The sequence below is a fragment of the Otolemur garnettii genome, unplaced genomic scaffold (genome assembly GCF_000181295.1).
Source record: "Otolemur garnettii isolate 467f Iridium unplaced genomic scaffold, OtoGar3 scaffold00062, whole genome shotgun sequence".
Lineage (NCBI taxonomy): Eukaryota > Metazoa > Chordata > Mammalia > Primates > Galagidae > Otolemur > Otolemur garnettii.
In genome coordinates, this window is record NW_003852457.1 from 10692477 (window position 1) to 10706483 (window position 14007).

General features: G+C 37.4%; 1 protein-coding gene across 2 annotated transcripts in view; it reads right to left on the reverse strand.

Annotated features, from left to right (window-relative positions):
* CCDC138 (coiled-coil domain containing 138) overlaps positions 1 to 14007 on the reverse strand; it is a 128345-nt gene that overhangs the window by 104986 nt on the left and 9352 nt on the right. For both annotated transcript variants that reach the window (XM_003792897.3, XM_023514936.1), the window contains exons 4-5: positions 11598 to 11725; positions 8752 to 8933 (exon numbers count right to left, since the gene is read on the reverse strand). In XM_003792897.3, coding sequence (XP_003792945.1) covers positions 8752 to 8933; positions 11598 to 11725 — 310 coding nt within the window. The remainder of the gene's footprint in view (positions 1 to 8751; positions 8934 to 11597; positions 11726 to 14007) is intronic.

Below are 14007 nucleotides of genomic sequence, written 5' to 3' on the forward strand. Positions count from 1 at the left end.
CAAAAAATGATAGATGTTGGCCCAGATGCAATGAAAAGAAAATGCTTATACATTGTTGGTGGGAATGCAAACGAATACATCTCTATGGAAGATTCCTCTAAAAGTAGATCTACCTCTTGATCCAGCAATTCTACTACTGGGGATCTACTCACAGGAAAAAGTCATTTTATTAAAAAAAAAGACACCTGTATCTGAATGTTTATTGCACAACTGACAAATATAAAGATGCGGAATCAACCTAAGTGACCACTGTTTGATGAATGTGATGAATGTAAAGAAAATGTGGCATATATATACCACGGAGTACTACTCAGCCACAAAAGGGAATGAAATAATCTCCTTTGCAGCAATTTGAATGGAACTGAAGACCACTGTCCTAGGCAAAGTATCTAAAGAATGAAAAATCAAACACTATATATTCTCAGTTATGAGTTGGAGCTAAACAAGGTATGTACCTGGTCATAATGTGGTATACTAGACATGGGAAACTAACAAAGACAGAAGGTGAGAGAGGGGTTGATGGATGATAACCTATTTATTATGTATAACATCCACTATTCTTATGACAGGTACACTGAAAACCACGACTTCAGCATTACACAACTCATCCATGAAAAACACCTGTACCCCGCTTCTCCCCCCCCATATCTATGAAATAAAAAAAAAAAATTCAAGTCCCAACAGGCTGTTTAAGGCTGGGCATGGTAGCTCACGCCTATAATCTTAGCACTCTGGGAGGCCGAGGTGGGTGGATTGCCTGAGCTCACCGGTTCGAAACCAGCCTGAGCAAGAGCAAGACCTCATCTCTAAAAAATGGACATTATGGCGGCTGCCTGTAGTCCCTGCTACTCAAGATGATGAGCCAAGAGAATAGCTTGAGCCCAAGAGTCCGAGGGTGCTGTGAGATATTATGCCACAGCACTCTACTGAGGGCAACAAAGTGAGACTGTCTCAAAAAAAAATGAAAAGAAAACAAATAGGCTGTTTAATTTCTCCTCCTGTATGCTTTTTTCAGATAGCTTAAAATAAGCATGTCTACAACTAAATTCAGTAGTCCCTCGGGGAAATCTAAAGCAAAATACCCCCTGGGAAGGGCCAGGATTAAAATTATGGAAAATAAGCACCAGGAAGGACATGAAAAAACCAGAATCCCAATACACGGCTGGTGGAAATGTAAAGTGGTGCAGTTACTTTGGAGAATATCTGGCAGTTCCTTGAAAAGTTAAATACACAGCTGCCATATAATCCAGAAATTCCACTACAGGTATATACCCAAGAGGAAAAGCATATGTCCACAAGGAACTTAAATACAAATGTTCAAATCAGAATTATTCACAATAGCCAAAAAGTGTCAATGAGCCAAATCAATAGAAGGATGGATAAACAAAGTGTAAATAATGGAGTATTATTCAGAAATAAAAAGTACTAATACATGCTACACGAATGAACCTTGAAAATAATCATGCTAAGTAAAAGAAGCTAGATAAAAGACCACAAACTACATGATTCCATCTATATGAAGGGTCAAGAATAGATAAATTTATAGAGACAGAAAGTATATGAGTGGTTGCCTAGAGCTAGGGGGATATGAGAGGAAAAGCTGTGACTTCTAATGGCTAGGGAGTTTCTTTTGAGGATGACGAAAATATTCTGAAATTGGTTGCGGCAATAGTAGCACAACTCTGTGAATATACTAAAAATATTTTAATTATACACTAAAAAAATTAAAGAGGTATACATTGAAAACAACTGAAGCCATCCTCCTTCTCCAGTTATTTCCCTGGCTCTCCAGTTATTTCCCTGGCTCTGCAAAAAGCAGTATCATTTATCCAATTGCCAAAAAACCCCCTGCATTTTGCCTTTGACTAAACCCTTCTACACACTTCCTAAATCCAGTCTCCAAGTATTGCTGATTCTTGAACAATGCAAGGGTTAGCAGTGCAGACCCCTGTGGAGTGGAAAATTCATGTATAACTTTTGACTCTCCAAAAACTTTACAAACAGCCTACTTTTGACTAGAGGCCTTGACCAATAACCAGTCAATTAACACGCATTTTATATGTTATATTTATTACACACTGTCCTGTTACAATAAAGTGAGCTAAGGAAAAATGTTATTGAGAAAATCATAAGGAAAATACATTTATAGTGCTGCCCTTATTGATACCGTTAAGTTGATTTAGTCTGTTTACAAGATGAATCATCTATCTGAAATGGTGGGCAACAATTACTGCAGACCTCCATCAATCTATTAATATTTATCAAGCAATTCAACTTTTTCATAATAGTATTGTGAGTCTTCTCTGCTTCTCAAAAACACTTTGAGCATCACTAGTGGCTTATGGTATTGTACTAAACACAATGAAAAATACCCTAGAATTGCAGGAAATCATGTTTTACTGTGATAGACAATTTTACTGGAGCAATGCTCAGGTGGAGATGATTGTCATCATGTAGCATTCAAAGTGGATACTCGCAATACTTGATACTGCCAATACCAACAGTAGGTGGCCACAAAGTTATTACAGTAGTGCAATATGTACTACAATTAATTTTATGCAGTTATGATTTAATATTGCAACTTTAAATTTCTCTTGACTGTGAATGATACCATGTATAGTCTGTGTTTGTGTAAGTTTTAATAAATTTTAACAATTTTTTTTTCGTATTTTGAGACAAAGTCTCACTATCACCCTTGGTAGGGTGCCGTAGCATCATGGCTCACAGCAACCTCAGATTCTTGGGCTTAAGAAATTCTCTTGCCTCAGCCTCCCAAGTAGCTGAGACTACAAGCACCCACCACAACGCCCGGCTATTTTTTGTTTTTGTTGCAGTTGTCATTGTTGTTTTAGCAGGCCCAGGCTGGATTCGAACCCATCGGCCTCAGTGTATGTGGCCACTGCCCTAAATTTTAACTTTTTATAATAGATTTTTATATATTTTGTGGTAGTAAATGATAAAATAGACTAGTATCTCCATATATTTTATGTGTTCATGACACTATGTAACTCTTTGGTTTTTTAATATTTCTAGCCTACATAGATCATCTACAATTTTTTTAATTGTCATAATTCTCCAAAATATTTCTAGTATATTTAATGATAAAAGAATCTGTGTATAAGTGGACCTGCGCAGTTCAAACCTGTGTTACTCAAGGGTCAACTATGCTTGACCCTTAAATATCTTTAGAATTCATTCACTTCTATCCCTGAGGCCCCAAGCCTAATTCAGGACACAATCAATCTACCACCATCTACTCATGCTCTACCCTCTCTCTAGATCTTCAACTACTGATGACAACTTTAATCATCCAAATTAGATATTCATCAAAGACCTCTATGTTCTGACTGCCAAGCTGAAACATTAAACTGCCAAACCCAGCCGGCTCTGATGTAAAATCTCAATCTTTCTCCTGACAACCATTCTTCCTCCAAGTTGCACAAGGCAAAAATATGGGAAACAACCTACACACCTTATTTGCTCTATGCCATATCCAATTCATTACACCAAGTCTGGCCAATTTTATCTCCACAATAAATCTCTACATTATTCATATTTATTCCTCTGACGCTTCCCAGTACAAGTTACCATTATTTCCTGCCTGGGCTATTACAGTAGAATCTTAACTGGTCTCTCAAATTCCAACCCATTTATTTAAGCACACAATAGATTATGCAACTCCCCACTTTAAAAATCCTCAGTTACCTACTACATTTTCCTTGAATGAATATGTGAACTCACCAGGCCTCAGGAGAGTGTCTATATGAGAATGTCTTAGTCTAGGATGCAACTCTTTTGCTAGGATAACCCCTACTCATCCTTCAGGGTTTAACTAAATGTCACATTCTCAGAAAAACCTTATCTGACCTCTCAATCTCCCCTTGACAGGTATACTTCTACTATTCCTTCATTTAAATTTATAAAATTATAACTATATGGGTACTTACAATTTGCTTCTAATAAGCTACGTGTCATAAGAACCATATATATTTTATTCATTTCTGAGCACAAAAATGCACATGCTCAAGTATTTGCTGAATGAATGAAATCAGTATAATAAAATGTATATGCTTAATGATTAACAGAAAACTACAAAGCAATTATTTTTTTACTGATATAGCACAGTTGTAAATATTTGGAGAGTACCTGTGATATTTTGATACATGTATACAATGTATAATGTACAATGTATAAAAAGGGTAACTGGGATATCCATCACCTCGAACATTTATCTTTGTTGTTAGGTTCAATTCTTTTCTAGCTATTCTGAAATACACATACATTACTGTTAACTCTAACTTCCCTACTGTACTACTGAATGCTAAAACTTACTCCTTCTACCTGTATTTTTGTACCATTAACCAAGTTCTTTTATTATAGCCCCCGCTTTGGTAACCACCATTACACTCTATTTTCATGACATCTACCTTTCTTAGCTAGCACATAAGAGTGAGAATATACACTATCTGTCCTTTTTGTCCTGACTGATTTCACTTAACATAATGACTTCCAGCTTCATCCATTCTTTTATTATTTTGAATAATATCCTGTTGTGTATATGTATGACATTTTCTTTATCTGTTCATCCATTGAGGGGCACACTTAGATTGATTCTGTATCTTGAGTATCGTGAACAGTGCTGCACTAAACATGGGACAGCAGATACCTCTCCAATATACTGATTTTCCTTCTTTTTGATATACATCCAATAGTGGAATGACTAGATTATACAGTTCTATTGTTAGTTTTTTGGGAAACCTCCTACTGTTTTCAACAGTAATCGCACCTGCAAAGTAAATTGTAAAGTCAGAATAAACTGATTAATCTTAACTAAACCAGATTAATCCCTTGCCCTTTAATTTTTTATTAAATATTTGCATCTTCACTATATTTGTTGCAAATAGACATATTTGTGCAACCTTGCCTATTTTTTTTTAATTTTCTCTATACATATACATGTGTTTATTTGGTTTGTACTTTTTGCCTTCACAAAATTAAAGAGGCTTAAAATTTAATAACAATAACAATGCTTAAGATAAGAACTAGAAACAAAAACCTCGTAAAGAATGAACGAAGATAAATACATTCGGAAAAGAAATCAGATGATTGCTGCAATGAAATATTGAGCAGTAATAATAATGCAAAAAAAGTAACATTCACATTGTCAGATAAAAGTATATCTATCATAGAATGCTTTGACATCAGTTAATTTTTTTTCCAAAGTATCATTAAATAGACAACTAATGTTTATGAATTAAAAATAAAAGATAATTTCAAAAAACAGACCATGCCAAATCTTATAGACAGTAGAAGAAAAAATACTTCAAAATCATTCTACTTCATCTGGATATGTCTGATATTAAAATCGGAAAAAATACATTATTATAAAAGGAAATTACAAACATTTCACTTATAAATGAGGATGCAATATCCTAAACAACATATTAATAAGTTGAATCAAAAATTACTGTTCAAATAAAGTACTTTGGTCAAAATTAAATCCAATTTATGTGAAAATTAGTCACTATTTTCTTTTCCTTTCCCTCACCCCCTCCCCTCCTTCTCTTTCTGCTCTCCCCTTCCCCCACCAAGTCATTAATTGTCATTAATCATCCTCATATCAAAGTTGAATACATCGGATTCATGCTTCTCCATTCCTGTGATGCATCACTAAGAATAATGTGTTCCACCTCCATACAGGTTAATACAAATGCTGCACAATCTCCCTTACTTTTAATGGCTGAATAGTATTCCATGGTATACTATACTTATACTGCAGCTTGCCAATCCATTCCTGGGTGGAGGGACATAAAATGAGGTTGTTTCTACATTTTAGCGATTGTAAATTGAGCTGTGATAAACAGTCTAGTACAAGTGTCTTTGTAATAAAAGGCTTTTTTCCCTTCTGGATAGATGCCCAGTAATGGAATTACAGGATCAAACCTGGAGGTCTAGGTTGAGTTCTCTGAGGTTTCTCCACATTTCCTTCCAAAAAGGTTGTATTAGTTTGCAGTCCCACCAGCAGTGTAAAAGTGTTCCCTTCTCTCCACATCCATATCAGCATCTGCAGTTTTGATAGGCCATTCTCACTGGGGTTAGATGATAACTCAGGCTGGTTTTAATTTGCATTTCTCTAATAATTAGGGACGATGAGCCTTTTTTCATATGTTTGCTAGCCATTCATCTGTCCTCTTTAGAGAAGGTTCTGTTCATCTCTCTTCCCCATTGATGTAAGGGATTGTTGGCTTTTTTCATGTGGATTAAGTTCTCTATAGATCCTAGTTATTAAGCTTTTGTCTGAATCAAAGTATGCAAATATCCTTTCCCACTGGGTAGGTTGTCTATTTACTTTGGTTATTGTCTCTTTAGCTGTACAAAAGCGTTTCAGTTTAATTAAATCCCGTTTATTTTAGTTGTTGTTACAATTGCCATGGCCGTCTTCTTCATAAAGTCTTGCCCCAGGCTGATATCTTTAGTGTTTTTCCTATGCTTTCTTTTTTTTTGGAGACAGAGCCTCAAGCTGTCCCCCTGGGTAGAGTGCCGTGGCATCACAGCTCACAGCAACCTCCAACTCCTGGGCTCAAGCAAGTCTTCTGCCTCTGCCTCCCAAGTAGCTGGGACCACAGGCTCCCGCCACAACACCTGGCTATTTTTTTTGGTTGCAGCCATGATTGTTGTTTGGTGGGCCCGGGCTGGATTCAAACCCACCACCTTAGGTGTATGTGGCTGGTGCCTTAGCCACTTGAGCCACAGGCGCCGAGCCTCCTATGCTTTCTTTGAGGATTTTTATCATTTCAATGCCTTAAATTTAAGTCCTTTGTCCATCTTGAATCAGTTTTTGTGAGTGGAGAAAGATGTGGGTCCAGATTCAATCTTTTATATGTGGATATCCAGTTCTCCCAGCACCATTTATTGAATAAGGAGTCTTCCCCCCAGTGGATGTTCTTATTTGGTTTATCAAAGATTAGGTGGTTATAAATTGTTGGTTTCATTCCCTGGTTTTCTGTTCAATTCCAAATGTCTATGTCTCTATTTTTGTGCCAGTACCATGCTGTCTTGACCACTATGGCCTTGTAGTACAGCCTAGAATCTGGTATGGTGATACCCCTGGCTTTGTTTTTATTACTAAGAACTGCCTTGGCTACTATACAGGGTTTTTTTTCTGGTTCCATACAAAATGCAGAATCATTTTTTCCCAAAAAATGATTACACTGAAAGCTTTTCCATTTAGAACTGGAACAGACAAGGTTGTCCTCTGTCACCATTACTATTCAACATAGTGCTGGAAGTTCTAGACAATACAATTAGGCAAGACAAGAAAATGAAGGGCATCCAAATGGAAGCAGAGGCGGTCAAACTCTCCCTCTTTGCTGATGATACAATCTTATACTTAGAGAACCCCAAAGACTAAACCACAAGACTTTTGGAAGTCATCAAAAAATACAGTAATGTATCAGGCTATGAAATCAATGTCCACAAGTCAGTTAGTTGCCTTTGTATATGCCAACAATACCCAAATTAGAGGCTAATTAAGGACACAACTCCCTTCACCATAGCCCCAAAGAAAATGAAATACCTAAGAATATACCTAATAAAAGAGGTGAAGGACCTCTTCTGGTTCCATACAAAATGAAAGAATTATAAAGAAAATTATGAAACCCGAAGAAAGGAAATAGCAGAGAACATTAACAAATGGAAGAACATACCATGCTCATGGCTGGGAACAATCAACATTGTTAAAATGTCTATACTTCCCTGAGCAATGTACCAATTCAACACCATCCCTATTAAAATACCAACCATCCTATTTTCAAGACTTGGAAAAAATGACTCTGCCTATTCTTTTTTATCCTATAAAGTATTAGCAAGGGAAACCTCCTAAAATACTTTTTACTCTGCCACTCCTTTATTTAAAGACCTATAAAACAGTCAGCCTGAGTTTTCACTAATCCTTCCGCCACCAGACAGCCTGATACATGTTCAATCTGACAACAGCTTCATTCTAAACATCTCTCACTTCCAATTCCTTGTACCTGGAATGGGCTTCGTATTGTTCTCCTTCTGTCTAAATTCTAAATCTCAGTCAAGAACGAGGCTAAGTCTCTCCTAAACTTTTCTTTGGTGACTTTTGCCTGAAATAATCTTTTTCTGAAATGTTACAGTAAATATCTGAATTATTTTGACAAAATTAGATATTGGTTTTTAAAAAAATGTTTAACTATTTATTGTGTATACATGTGTTTCTAATGGGAAGAACTTCCAAAGAAAATTGTGCATTACATATACTTCTGCTCCTAGTGGGTCATGACAGACATATAGACTACACTCTTTAGAAACAAGAAACCCCAATGACAGATAAAGGCCACTGTTCAGAGATGAATTTTGGTACAATTTGACAAGGGGAATTTTTACATGTATTTACAAAAATGAATTTAGAACACCTCAAAAAGCATACTTTACCTGCAGATTTTCTTTCATTTCTTAAGTAAAGATGGGATGGGAATAAACATAAAACACAAGACAGTATGAAATCTAAGACACACACCTACAAATAAAAACACCACTGTTTATATTTTTCTTCAGCCACTACATTTTAACTTTGAATAGTTTTCAAAAATTGAGTTTGTTCCCTCTGACCTTGACTTACCTAAAATAACTAAAATGAAATGCCTTGTATTCAAATGTTGTAAATGCTTGGTTCTTAGAACATAAATATTTCTGAATTCCCAATTCAGTATATTTAGTTCTTACCTGCAGTTTCAGATGTATTTGAAATAACTCATCATATATCTGACTGACTTGATATGGAAGTAAACTCTGCTTGTTTGATGCTTTAGATTTGGGGGAGCTGACAGGTTTTAAAGGAGAGTCACTTGCATCACTACAACATTCAGACAAAATTCTTGATGAGGACTTATTAATTGGCACAGCAACTGGAAAGATAATAAAATCTGAATTATAAACTCTATTAGCTTATAGCTTTAAACATTTTCATAGTTGTCTTCAGGAAGAGTTGTGATAAGTATGAAGTATAGTATTGTTAAAAAGTTTCAAGAAAGAATTATGCAAACACAGTAAACCGGTAACATTTAGATAATGAGAACAAAAGGTATAGGGAATTCTTTGCACTCTTTCTGCAACTTTTCTGTAAGTCTGAATTTTTTCAAAATAAATTATTCTAAATGCATAAAACCACTCACATATTAACTTCCTAAGTCAAGAAATGAGAAGTTACTTCAGAAACTCCTAATCACATTTCCCTCTCCCCTAAACCAAATTAACCACTAACTTGAAGTGTTGATCACTGCTTTACTTGTCTTTTTAATTTCTATTGCTTACATTTAAGAAATTCTTACTTTGTCTTGTTTTTAAAGTTTACATAAATGTCTACAATTATATAAATCTTATAACCACCTCCTTTAAATGAGTTCACAAACCTTCACTGCTTTACCCTATTTTATAAATACAAAATTATGACAACATTCTCCTACAGATGGATTATTTGTGCTGCTTCGGATATATAGATGTTACAAAGCTTTATACATGTCTTATACTATGTACATGGCTCCTAGTATACGTGTCCAAGAATTTAATTGCTGGATCGTAAGGTTTACATGCAGATCTAACTTTACTAACAATGCAAGTGTTTTCCAAAGCGGTTATGTTAATTTACTCCTCCAACAGCAGTGGATGAATGAGTTCCTCCTCCTTAACCTTGCCAATATTGTATTGTCAAAATTTATTTTTTGCTAACAATGAAAACATGAAATTTTCTCCAAAGTGGTTTTAACTTGCATTAGCCTCCTGGAAGCCCCAGCTGTAGAGAGATGTCTCCCACTATGTTCCCCATTCTGAATAGACCTAGGAGGGGTCAAAATAAAAAAATAGTATGAATTTTTAAAAAAGAAGTTTCCGGCTCGGCGCCTATAGCTCAACCGGCTAAGGCGCCAGCCACGTACACCTAAGGTGGCAGGTTCGAATCCCCAGCCCGGACCCGCCAAACAACAATGACGGCTGCAACCAAAAAATAGCCGGGCGTTGTGGCGGGCGCCTGTGGTCCCAGCTACTTGGGAGGCGGAGGCAGGAGACTCACTTGAGCCCAGGAGTTGGAGGTTGCTGTGAGCTGTAATGCCACGGCACTCTACCCAGGGGGACAGCTTGAGGCTCTGTCTCAAAAAAAAAAAAAAAAAAAAAAAAAAATTTCCCTTCACTCGGTTCAGCAAATGCTCAAAACATAAGACACATTCAGTGTTCTACTTACCTTCCTCTAGGTTCCTACCTCACCAATCCATGGCCTGAGCATTCCTTACTTTTGGTCAACTTTCAAATACATTCTAATCCTATGCTATTATTTTCAGTGGAAAAATCAACTATGTGGCAGGAAATACAAACCCAGGCAGAATTATATTTCATCTTCTTCAAATGCTGAGATCAATAAGGCAAATGATATGATGCAGAGAGGGAAAAGGGAAATGAACGTGTGTTGTGTGCAGAGGATATAGTCCCAGGAGAAGAGTATGCTGGTTCTATCAATGGAGCAAAGGTGTCTCTAAGTCTCGTGGCAAAGAGGGCGAAGGGTATCATTTCTGGATAAAATCCTTATAAAACACAGCCAGGTACACAGAGAGTTAATACCACTTTGTCTTAAGGAAGTCTTATGTTAAGTAATCTGGTGCATTTTCTCATAGTATTAGGGTTACTGAAATACTATCACTATCATTTACTCACTTTTTAACAAATACTGACATTAAAAAAACCTGATAATATAAAAAGTACTCAACTCAGGTGATATTATTTGATAAATTTTAAGAATATAGGTATACTATTGAAAAATAATGAAATTTACTTTTCTCTTTAGTTTAATAATAAGCACAGTACCTATTTCATGTCTTACAAAAATTTATAGAACAAAAATATATAGGCTCCTGGCCCAGCATGGCAGCTCACAGCTGTAATCTTAGCTTTTGGGAGGTTGAGGAAGGAAGACCCCTTGAGCTCAGGAGTTCAAGATCAGTCTGAACAAGAGCCAAACGCCATCTCTACTAAAAATAGAAAAATTAGCCAGGCATTGTGGCAGGCACCTATAGTCCCAACTACTAAGGAGACCGAGGCAGGAGGCACCACTACATCTAGGAAAGTCTGTTTCAAAAAAACATCACACAGGCTAGGCACGGTGGCTCATGCCTGTAATCCTAGCACTCTGGGAGGCTAAGGCAGGTGGACTGCCTGAACTGGTTCGAGACCAGTCTGAGCAAGAGTGAGACCCTGCCTCCTAAAAAAAAAAAAAAAAAAAAAAAAGGCTAGGCATTGTGGTGGTTGCCTATAGTCTCAGCTACTCAGGAGGCTGAAGCAAGAGAATCACTTGATCCTAAGAATATGAGGTTGCTGTAAACTATGACACCACAGCACTCTTCGAAGGTGACAGAGCAAGACTTGGTCTCAAAAACAAAACAAAACAAAACAAAACAAAAACACCCCCATCACACACACATACATCCTCCTGAGAACTAGTGTTATTGCTACGAGGTACCCTTTATATGCTCTATTTGACAAAGTTACTATTTAAATGACTATTCTGAAATGAATATTTCTTTTACCTTTTTCCATCTCTTTAAAAGATTGCTTGGTTACTTTGGCGGTACTAACTCTATGATTACTCTCCATTGATTCTTCTTCTGTTTCCTGTTTCTTCAGATCATGAAAAGAATCCAGTTCTTCATCTGGGCTTTAAAGAAAAAATTATATCACAGCATTGTGGAAGTTTACCATAGCATTTTATAAAGATAAAACTGCTTTTGATATATTAATAGCATAACAATTGAGACAAAACATAGAAAGTAAATATTTTTTAAAAGCAAAAAGTAAACATTTAAAAAATAATAATCATTGATCCTGATAATCCACTACAACCATCTTTCCATTTTTCCTACGTTAAATAGGCTTACTTTAAATAAAACTTTATATACCTGTAGAATGCTATATAGTTGCCACTTTATTTTGATCCCCCCAAATTGAGTGAGGTAGGTACAGCAAGCATTATTATCTATACTGTAATTTTAGCTAAAAGAATGATTGTGTAATATTAGGAAATTGAACCCTAAAGAAGTCAAATAACTGACATTTGATATAATTAGTAAAAAGCGTAGCAGAACTAGAACCTCAGGTATCTTATCCAAAAAGAATTCCTAGAGCAATGTTGTTCCAAAGGACTGGTTATTTAAAATGTTCTACTAGCACATTAAAAAATCAAGATGTGTGAGTTTTTTTTTTTTTTTTAAGTGAACTTTATCAATTTGCCAGCAAACAGGGAGGCTGGCAGACTCCTTTATCAAAAAATACCAGTGTCCCTGACTCTGAACAGAAACAGAGAGCTTTTAAAGGTTATGGTTGATCCCGTAATTCTGTTCTGCACTAAGACAATCTTGTGGTCTCCAACCAGATTCATCCCACCTTCACTGAAATGATCTTTGGACCTCTGTCCAGAGGATTCCCTTGAGCTACCTCTTGAGTCAGAAAAATCAAGACAGTCCACTGCCTCTCCTAACCAATGGCCTGAGGCAGGAATATAGGTTTTAGTTTTCAAAAAAACAAAGGCTAAGGGAGTTTTAAAGAGAAAAAAACATGTTACTTTTTCTCCCCCAGCCATTCTGTTACATATACCCCACTGTCAATTTTACCCTTCCATAGCTATGAGAGGGGCAACCTAGTGCTTACCTCCGGGTGCTAGGAGGGGTCTCTAATAAACTATTTTTTAGGGGCTTCACTTAAGCCTGCTTCTAAAGGGCTACCCTTATCCAGAGGGCAAGTGGCAATATCGTATTCTACCTTAGGTAGGTTCCATGTATTTTTCATTCTAGACATAGGGCCTTGCTTACTTGCTGGGTTATCTCTGCTACAGAGGGTCCATTATCACTCAGGTTCCTACTGGGGATTAACTCAAAGAAGCTCATAGGTGACCACAGGACACTGTGTAGCACATCAGAGTACAGACACAAGGAACCAAGGTTTCCCACATGGACACTGTTATGCAGTAACCAAATAATGGAGTTTCCTTGAGGAGGAGCTGCTGAGCTGCCTCTGCAGCTGCCTGCCCATGGCATCCATCACCAACACACCACTCTCCCTCTGCATGGCTTCTTTTCTTGGACTGCTGATGTCATCCCTTTGTCTTCCAAGGCTTGTTCCTGCTCCGTGTTGGCATACATGCACAGGAATCTGGCAGGCCAAATCAAAGCTTCAGGTAGAAGGAGTCCAAGAGGATTCTGTCTCCACTCAGCAGTGCCATCGCAAATATCAGAGCTACAGTTTTTAGTTGAAAAGGGGATCTTGGCACCAATCGAATCCCCACTGTCAATTTATATCTGGGACTGCGATGAGTAAGGCATGGAGTCTTGGTCCTCCCATTTATAAAATCCTGCTAATCAGTCCTCACTGTCAATTTGCACCTACAGCTTCTATGGAGGAGATTATTTGGGTTGTAGCTACCAGTGCAGCAGGGGGCCCGTAGGCCACCTCCTATATTATCTGAGTACTGGACCGGAAGGAATCATTTGCTTTCCTAAGGGATTTTTGTTCCTGGAGCCCTTTGCAATTTGGGGCAGGATTCTTTACAGTGTCTCCCCCCCCCCCAAAACACATATTGACTGTACCCTACTCTAGGGTGGTATTTCCTTTCAGCTGTCTCAAAGGACCCTTCGGTAGTGTCACTAGCAAAACATGCAGTTTTTAGTTTGCTTTAAAGGCCATATTACCTGGCTGTGAAGGATTCATGCTAATTGCCTTGCCCTGGCTATGGGGTATCCTCTGGCCAAACTGAGATCCCAATTGGGTAAGAAGAGACCATTCCTGACCCCAAGTCATAACCTAATAGGCCCAGGACTTAAAAATTAGATTAGGCAGCACCCTCCCCTGCCCCTCCCATGGTGACAAGATGGTGATCGTAACAGGCGTTCATTCCCCCATGCTGTGTCCCACTCAGCAGCAGGCTGTGTGCAATGGTTGTCCCTC